The sequence below is a fragment of the Carassius auratus genome, chromosome 21, assembly GCF_003368295.1.
Source record: "Carassius auratus strain Wakin chromosome 21, ASM336829v1, whole genome shotgun sequence".
NCBI classification, from domain to species: Eukaryota; Metazoa; Chordata; class Actinopteri; order Cypriniformes; family Cyprinidae; genus Carassius; species Carassius auratus.
Window position 1 is genome coordinate 21,721,554 of NC_039263.1, and position 9,567 is coordinate 21,731,120.

The window sequence follows — 9,567 nt, forward strand, 5'->3', positions numbered from 1 at the left end:
AATGTCTGCCAACCTTGCTATTTAGGAAATAATCAAGTTCTCTCACCTTCACCTGCATAAGCAATATGCTCCATTACCTGTCAGCAAGTACAGAACCTCAACTCAAATTACAGTCAAACAAGGGCACAGCAAATCAGAATTCCCATTACACAACTATTTTTCATATTTTAAGTCCCAAATTCATAACTTAAATGATTAGTCACAACACAATAAGTGTAAAGAAACAAAAATGGAGTTGGGAACACTTTATTCTCTGTTAGGAGACTTCTGTACATTGAGGATCAAGTGCCACTGGAACTTTTCTTTAGGATTTGTATAAATTTATGCAGAAGCACTATGCAAACATTGACAAAACATCAGCGAAAGAGTCTACTCGAAGCTTGAGAGGAAGTTAAGCACAACCTCCTTGAGTTTTGCGTCAGAGGCCTCTGAAATCTTACCGTCGACCCTGAAACACAACAAACATTTAGACATGAACCTGTTCACTGGCTTCTCTTACACAGAAATGCTCAAGAAAACTTGCCTGATGGCTGTGAGCAGATCCTGTTGCTGGCTGATGACGTGTTGAAGGAAGGTTTTCTCGAATCTGGTGATCTTGCTAGGCTCCATCTTGTCCAAGTATCCTCTCACGCCAGCGTAAATGACGGCCACCTGCTCCTCAATGGCCATGGGAGCTTAACGAGACAAAACCGCACAGGATCATTACAAACCTGTAGTTTATGGGTGAACCTATCCTCCTATGCAGCAGGGGGCAGCAGTGCACTTACCGTACTGGCCCTGCTTGAGCAGCTCTGTGAGTCGCACGCCTCGGTTCAGCAGCTGCTGTGTGGCGGCATCCAGATCAGAACCGAACTGGGCAAAGGCGGCCACCTCACGGTACTGGGCCAACTCCAGCTTCATGGTACCAGCCACCTGGAGAACGAACGGATGGTTGTTTTAGAACCATTTTCACATTGAAAGGAGCTCAAAAACATCAACTGGGTTACAAAACAAACCTGCTTCATGGCCTTGGTCTGGGCAGCAGAGCCGACACGGGACACAGACAGACCCACGTTAATAGCGGGACGGATACCCTTGTAGAACAACTCTGTCTCCAAGAAAATCTGCAGGTATAGGAGATTGAGAAGATCAGCTTGGGAATCCAATCGTTGATCGTGCAGAAGATCTGCTTGTGCGGTTTCTCACCTGTCCATCAGTGATGGAGATGACATTGGTGGGAATGTAAGCGGACACGTCTCCGGCCTGGGTCTCGATAACGGGCAGGGCGGTGAGGGATCCACCACCGAAGTTGTCGTTCATCTTGGCTGCTCTCTCCAGCAGACGGGAGTGCAGGTAGAAGACGTCACCGGGGTAGGCCTCACGACCGGGGGGACGACGCAGCAGCAGGGACATTTGACGGTAGGCAACAGCCTGAAGAGTGCAAGGTTTACCGTTATTCTCTTCATTCAAACTCCTTTATTACAATTTGAAAAGCATCCTAGGACACAATGTTGGGAGAGAGTCTAACGCATGCATGTGGCAGTGAACACTTTAAGATGTAGCTTTTTTTGGTGACTACATAATGTGCATTACGGCTGCATATATAAAAAACAAAAACTTTTTGGCCGTTTATACTGCTGCACAATTTGGCAAAAATTCTGTATTTTAAATACGGCTAAAAAAAAAAAAAGCAAAAATACATGTCAGAGCATTTAAATGCACTTAATACAAACATGCATTTAAGGAATAGATTTAAAAAAAAAAAAAAAAAAAGCATTGAAATTAAAGTGATCCTTAAATGCATATTAAAAGCACTCCAAACTCTGATGTAGTTTGCTTGAGACAGCATTTATGGTGAAGTCAGTGCAAACACCAGCTGATAATGAGCTCCTCGTATCAAAGAGAAAATTGCTGCACTTTGTGCTGAAAAATGCAGGCACTTAAAAAAGGTTGTTTAGCACTACAAAATGCCTCTGATATTTGGACCAGTGTATTAAGGTTGCACTAGCTGTTTTGTAGGCAAAAAAACTCTGTAGTGATTACTAGGGCTGGGCAATATATTGAATATTAGCGATAATGTCGCAATTTTTGACCATGTAAAATATGTAGTTATCGTGAATGTCATATTTTAAATTAAAGCATACTTTCCCAAAAGACCGTGCCGAACATCTAAAAACAGAACATGTTATTGTGGACTGCTCTACACTCCTCTACTACGCAAGCTTTCAGAAGTGCGGTTGCCAGATGTCAGGAGTTCAAATCCCATCATCAGCTTTTGCTGTTACATAGATATTTTGTTCCTGGTGTTTCGCTTATTTTAAGCAATCTAGCAACCACGCACATGCAAACACGCTCTTCATTTTGGAAGTGCCGCCGCAGATGATCTGAAAAACAAACAAGCTGTAGTTTAGCAATCTAAATGAAAGCATCATTCAGCCGGTCAGTGTTCAGTCATGAGATCTTGACTGTATTGTGGTCTCTGTATAAATGCACCAACTCAATCACCGCTGTGTGAATAGAAACATAGGCTATGGCAATGTGGAATTACTAAGATATTATAATAGGAATTTCAATTTTTATTCGTTTTACCAGTTTTCATAATATAGACAGTGTATAAGTAGCGCTTCATCTGAGAGGGTTTTTAGTGGCAGTGGGAACCGTTTTATGCCAGAGCATCTCTTAAACCAGAGACAGATTTGTGGATTGCATGCATTAATAAACCATGCACTTTCTGTACTAGTTTTGCACTACTTCCATTACATATACATGTTAAAAGCAGTTTTTTTTTTATTACTTAAAAGAAAACAGACACATTGAATATCATACAAAGTTTGACAAAAATCGATTGAAAAAAAAATTGCCCAGCCCTAGTGATGACTAATGCACTGCTCACATAGAAGTCACTTTGCACGAACCAAGCCTCGTTCTACTGGTCCGTATGGCAAACCAACAGCCAGTTTAAATTAGCTCTAGAATCTTTCACCCTCACATGACGTTCCCCATTCAGGGAGTTCCTGCAAAAGTCCACCAAATAGTAGACCGCAGCTTTATTACAAAGTTCTCACCTGTTTGGAAAGATCGTCGTAGATGATGAGGGCGTGTTTGCCGTTGTCTCTGAAGTACTCTCCCATGGAGCAGCCGGAGTAAGGAGCCAGGTACTGCAGGGGAGCGGCGTCAGACGCGGTGGCCGACACCACGATGGTGTACTTCATGGCACCGCTGTCTGTCAGCCTCTTCACCAGCTGGGCCACGGTGGATCTCTTCTGACCGATGGCCACGTAGATGCAGTACAGCTTCTTTTTCTCTTCAGTGCCTTCGTTGAAGCGCTTCTGGTTGATGATGGTGTCGATGGCAATGGCGGTTTTGCTGGAGGAAACAAACTGAAATGGATGACCAAGTGCAAATGAAGCAAGCATTTAAATTGATCATCAAGTCACTATCTTACCCAGTCTGACGGTCTCCAATGATCAGCTCTCTCTGGCCACGGCCAATAGGCACCAGACTGTCCACGGCTTTGATGCCGGTCTGCATGGGCTCCCTCACAGAGATACGGGGGATGATGCCAGGGGCCTTCAGTCCCACACGCCTACGCTGCTTAGAGCCCAGGGGTCCCTTTGCAGGACAAACAGAGACTGATTGGTCAACTCAAGTATGATGACCATTAGATAAAATAAAAAATTTAATCCGAACTAAAACAATGAAAGTATCCAGTTTGTGGTCAGACCTTGCCATCGATGGCGTTTCCCAGAGCATCCACAACACGGCCGAGCAGCTCCTCTCCAACAGGAACGTCAACAATAGCCCCGGTTCTCTTGACAATGTCACCTTCTTTGATCAGTTTGTCATTACCAAACACCACGACACCAACATTATCAGGCTCCAAGTTCAGAGACATGCCCTACGGAGAGAAATTAAAGTCTTAATGTAACAGCCACCAGTGAACTAAACCGGATTCCATACTCAAATCCTAATTCATTTATAGTAATTTTTAGTAGTATTTTAGAAAAACAGGCTGTTCACGCTTTATTTCTTTGTGACAAACTTTCCAATCCTGAAAAATTAAGATAAATTTATCAATTGTTGTGAAACATTGATGCTTTTGGATTTGAATATTTAACAGCATGCAAAAACAAACAGTCACTTTTATTATGTTCGTTTGGATCTCATAGACTCATTTCTTATTCGTTTGAAAACTTCTTTGTTGGTGAAATGGAGTTGTCTGACATTGTTCCTGAGAGGCGTGTGAAGGGTGGGTTTTAGTGAAGCGCAGTGGAGTTTCTGACCCGATGGTGGAAACATGGCTCTTGATGGCTCCGTCACGACCTTCTGACCCCTTGCTAGCTCACCTTTAGACCAGAGGAGAACTCCACCATCTCCTCGGCCTGCACGTTCCTCAGCCCGTACACACGAGCGATACCATCACCGATTGACAGCACACGGCCCGTCTCCTCCAGAGAAGCACTAGTATCAGCTCCAAGAATCTTCTCCTCCAGAATACTGGACACTTCTGCTGTGCCTGAGGAGTGATGCAAAGCGTTTTGAGTGTGAATGACTGCATGCAAACCAAAAATTAAAAAAAAAAAAAAAAAAAATGCAATAATCCAAGAAATTCACAAAAAAAAACAAAAAAAAAAAACTAATGCAAAAAGTAAGGGATTAATAACCTGTCTTCTGCAGCCATGGTCTGGCAGTGTGCAGGTTCTTTGCGCCAATGCATGCAGCAGCAACATTCTTGGAAACCTGCAATTGCAAATATATTGGTTACAACGATAGTGTTTGTGATTGACATACACCTTAAGATCCGGCCATAATAATCCAAGCTAGGTGCATGTGAGCCTTTGACCTTCACGTGCGAACAACAACGTCACTGGAGCTGAACCCATTATTTCCTTCAAATAAGATTGTAAAAAGCAGACCAACTACAAATACAAAGAGTGCTCGTTTAACTTCTCATTTCGAATAAATTGTCTGATCGCCTTTAGTTATCATCATGCGGCACAAAGCACCAGGTCATGAAGAATAAACTAAAGTGCAACAAAAAAAAGTGATAGATTATGGACGTATTCAAACATTAAACATAAAGAGACACCAAGCTTGAAGAGTAAAGTTAATGACAGCTGACATGACATACACCCAAAGCAGCGTTTCCTGACCTTCAATTGAGAAAGTCATTCATTCGTCACTTGCCAAACATGCAACAGTACGCTTTTCTAATTTAAACAGAAGTAAAAAACACGAAGATTCCCTTCCCTTAAACAACACATAGCTATAGCTGAAACGAGAATCAAATAAAGTTAAATTGAACCGCAGGATACGCAGGCCCTTCATAAAGCAAGATGGCGCCGCTGACTTTCAGCGCTCCGTGCCGCGCGCTCATCAAAACAACACAGAATCAGACTTACGAATCCGGCCCGTCTGGGCAGGGAGCGGGCTACAGCCGCCGCAACGCGAACTGAGAGCATGTTTACTGTTTGGTTTGTGTAGCGGGAGCTCGAGCTTGTGTCCTCCTACAACGGCCGGCTGGAGCGCGAGTAGCCGAGTGAAGGAAATGGAGGTCGCGAGCGCAGCTCATATAGGAAAGGTCAGCCACTCACCCGGATGTAGTTCGGCGACACGAAGACGAGATTATTTTGTTCATGTAAATTCTATAAAGTCAAGGTTATGTCCATTTTATATATATATATATATATATATATATATATATATATATATATATGTACATTTTAAGAGACTTCATTAACAGAGTGAGTTTGTTAAAGGAGGAGATTTTGACAACCTACATTTATGAATGAAAAATTTGCCATTCAGGATGATAAAATTTACAAAATTGTGAATTTTTTATCATCATTCTCAAAGTAGCAAATAATTTCTTTCATGTTCAGTGTTATCATTAGACAAATTTTAACTGAAAAAGTGAAGAAGAAAAAAACTTTACACTCTGGCAATCAACAAACAGATGATTTAAAGACTCTTCACCGTTGTTACAAAAGGAACATTCTTTCCCAATATCCATAAAATTAGAAAGCCACATATTAGTTGGATATATTTTGTGTAAGATCTTCAGGTGAATTACTTTGTTAGAAATACAAAATTTGTAAGGGAGCAGCATTGCTTTTCTCCAATTAACATCTCTTAAAATGGATTTCAATTAAAATGTCCCTCTTGGAGTAACTTGCTTTTGTTCATTAAATACTTGTCATATCTTTGTTAATACTTTTTTTCAATTAAAAATATATTTACCATTTATAAGGAGATCATAATCTTTATTTTCAACTTCATAAGCCGTCAGGTGGCTGCACATTAAATTAATAAGCCCAGAGAGAATAGCTTTGGTTACAACATCATTTTTTTGTAATTTTATAGGAAAGTTGAATTTGGACAAAAAAGAATCGTAAGAGTGAATTTTTAAAGATGAATCAAATAAATTGTTTAAATACATTAACACATGATCCAAACATTTCTCAAAAAATAAACTCTTGCCTTTAACTGTAATCAATTCTTGTTCCATATTTTCATTCTGCGAGGAGAAAAATTATGCACAAAGCACAGGTACAGGCCAAGAGTGCTTGCTCATGGAATTTATCCAAAAGAGGAAGAAAAGCTCATATTTTATGACTGATTACGTCACTTCTTTTCAGAAAATAAAATAATTCTGACCAACATTAATTCTTTTAGAAATATTTGGTAAGGAGGCATTTCATTACCTTTTTTTTAGTATTTATACAGTTTATTATTATTATTATTATTATTATGATATTTTTAAGCATTTATATATTCTATGTCCTTCAATTTAAAGCTATAAAAGGAAAATGTTTTCATTTAATTTATTCATATAAATATATATATATATATATATATATATATATATATATATATATATATATATATATATATATATATATAGGCAGCACAACTATTTCCAGCACTGATAATAAATCAGCATATTAGATTGATTTCTGAAGGATCATGTGACACTGAAAACTGGAGTAATAATGCTGAAAATTCTGTTTTGCATCACAGGAATAAATTAAATTGTACTAATTGTATTAAAACAGAAAACCAATATTAAAAAATGAAATAATAATTCACAATATTTAAAAAATAAATATTTATTTTGATCAAATAAATACAGCCTTGTTGAGCGTTAAGAGACTCCATTAAAAAATATAAAAATTCTTACTGATCCCAAACTTTTGAGCTGTAGTATATATATATATATATATATATATATATATATATATATATATATATATATAAGAATAATTATGTATAAAATAATTATTAATAATTCTATTTTATATATATATATATATATATATATATATATATATATATATATATATATATATATATATAACAGTTCACTGAATTATATTCCCATAGTGGTAATGTTTTTGTATTTATTGAAAAAATCTAAATGTACACCTAAGCTCTCAGAACTACATTGAGTAAACAAAAGTGTATTTATGCACCTGCTGCCTTTTAATGGTGGTGATAAGTATAGACTAAACAAAAGCAAAGTACATGGATTTAAACACTTGCATGCCATCGTGCTTGTCATACATATCAATGTACCATGATGTTCTGACACAAACAACCTGGTTTCATTCCAGTAAATATTGATTCTTGAATCTCCAAACACCTCCATGTGGCATTTACAGCTCATCTGTATGTACTGTGTAACTCCAGCTCATCTGTATGTACTGTGTAACTGCAGTCGAGTCAGTGGCTCAAGAAGGTGTTTGGGCAGCAGCCGGTGCCGGAGTTGAAGTGAACACATTCACAGTGGAGATCCTGTACGAGCTGACTCTGAGACGGTCGCAATGGAAGAAGCAGGCTGACAAATGCATTACGATTCTGTAAGTGTACAAGTTTTTGTTGTGGAATAGATCAGTTTGGGCTTACTGACTTTCATTTTGGTCCTTGACAGAAGCTCATCTCCAAGAAGTGCTTCTCCAGGCATCGGGACTTCAGGCTGGAGGACTTTCCAAACCCACAGTGGACCTGCTGTCGGCGCTGGAGGAAATGGCTGAAGTGCTCAAACTCTTGGGAGGTACAATAATACTCTGACACAAACACATTTCATCACATGCATGAGATAATGTAGGCATGTTCCTTAGTGGAGATGCAATGTGGTTCTGGAACCTAATCTTAAAGGGGAACTCCACCCTAAAATGAAAATGTTGTCATTAATCACTTACCCTCATGTCGTTCCAAACCTGTAAAAGCTTTGTTCAGAGATGTATAGTAACGAAGTAGAACTACTTCACTACTGTACTTAAGTACTAAAAGGCGGTATCTGTACTTTACTAGAGTATTATTTCTTCCCCCTACTTCCACTTTTACTTCAGTACATATTTTCGATGAGTTTAATACTTTTACTACGTTATTTTTTTTATGTGCTGCATCGTTACTCGTTACCACATTACCACTGCCAGAACTGTAGATGGCAGGTTTGATGAAGCTGGCACATCATTGAGCGAATCAAGCGATTAAGAATACTGTGCGTGCTGACTGAACTGCTGTGAAGAGAGATGAACACCGAGCTGAGCCAGATAATGAATCGTTCACGATTCAAGAACCGGTTGCATCGGTTTCCGGATCACCAGTAGTTCTTTCTGACAGTTTGATTCAATAAACCGGTTGAAGAAAACAGTTCACCAGTTCTTTAGCGCTCGACGCAATGATGTCATTGGCGATGAATGCAAGCCTTCGGTTTACCCGCGCTCATAACATTAGCACAGAATCAGTTCAGAATCAATCACCAAAAGAATCAGTTCGGTCCAGCGCTCTGTGTGTCGGTTTGCTTCACGCTGAATCACACATGCGCAGTATCATCAGCTCCTCGGTTCTCGAATCGGACATGAATTCGTAAACGGTTCTTGACTCGTGAACGAGTCAGTCTTTTGTTCATTATCTGGCTCAGCTCGGTGTTCATCTTCAGTTCTCTCTTCACATCAGTTCAGTCAGTCTACTGTTTGAGTAAATGAATTACTCCACGATATTGGTTTGTTTGAACTCAGAGGGAGTGTCAGCCACATTAAAAAAAGTAAACAGCTTAAGTCATTTGTGGATTAATGCGCATTGGAGACGCGAACCGTTTAAAACGATTTAGTTTGATTTGGTGAACTGTTTCAAAAAGATCCGGTTACATCTAATGATTCTTTCGCGAACCGGATATCACAAACTGCTTTGTTTTGAACTCTCTCTAACAACAGACACAGATGAGAAGACAATGCTGAATAAAGTCGTAGTTTTTGCTATTTTTTATATTTAACGGACCCTCTGATGTCACATGGACTACTTTGAAGATGTTTTTCTTACCTTTCTGGACACGGACAGTAGACCGTACACACAGCTTCAATGGAGGGACTGAGAGCACTCAGACTAAATCTAAAATATCTTAAACTGTGTCCCGAAGATAAACGGAGGTCTTACATGTTTGAAACATCATGAGGGTAAGTTATTAATGACATAATTTTGCAAATTGGGCGAAATAACCCTTTAATCTGTTTTTTTTGTTTACAAAAAGTTACAGTCAAAGGAATTGTGTTTGTCCTTTAGGTTAATCATTTGAAATAGTAAAAA

The 9,567-nt window shown here is 39.1% G+C and overlaps 1 protein-coding gene across 1 annotated transcript; it reads right to left on the reverse strand.

The window, feature by feature from the left end:
• Positions 1-230: 230 nt before the first annotated feature.
• LOC113038909 (ATP synthase subunit alpha, mitochondrial) lies at positions 231-5,570 on the reverse strand. The gene is made up of 11 exons (XM_026196707.1): positions 5,382-5,570; positions 4,644-4,719; positions 4,326-4,495; positions 3,704-3,877; positions 3,425-3,591; positions 3,045-3,345; positions 1,186-1,410; positions 996-1,103; positions 768-912; positions 524-674; positions 231-448 (listed from the first exon to the last, which is right to left on the reverse strand). The coding sequence occupies exons 1-11, from the start codon at positions 5,439-5,441 to the stop codon at positions 370-372; spliced, it is 1,656 nt and encodes a 551-aa protein (XP_026052492.1). The 5' UTR covers positions 5,442-5,570; the 3' UTR covers positions 231-369.
• Between the last annotated feature and the right edge of the window lie 3,997 nt (positions 5,571-9,567).

Excerpts from the sequence above, each read along its gene's own strand:
- LOC113038909 (XM_026196707.1), bottom strand. The coding sequence starts at position 5,441 with ATGCTCTCAGTTCGCGTTGCGGCGGCTGTAGCCCGCTCCCTGCCCAGA. Across the intron at positions 3,878-4,325 it reads AGTTCTCCTCTGGTCTAAAG|GGCATGTCTCTGAACTTGGA; the intron begins GTGAGCTAGCAA and ends TTCTCTCCGTAG. Across the intron at positions 913-995 it reads AGACCAAGGCCATGAAGCAG|GTGGCTGGTACCATGAAGCT; the intron begins GTTTGTTTTGTA and ends TTCGTTCTCCAG.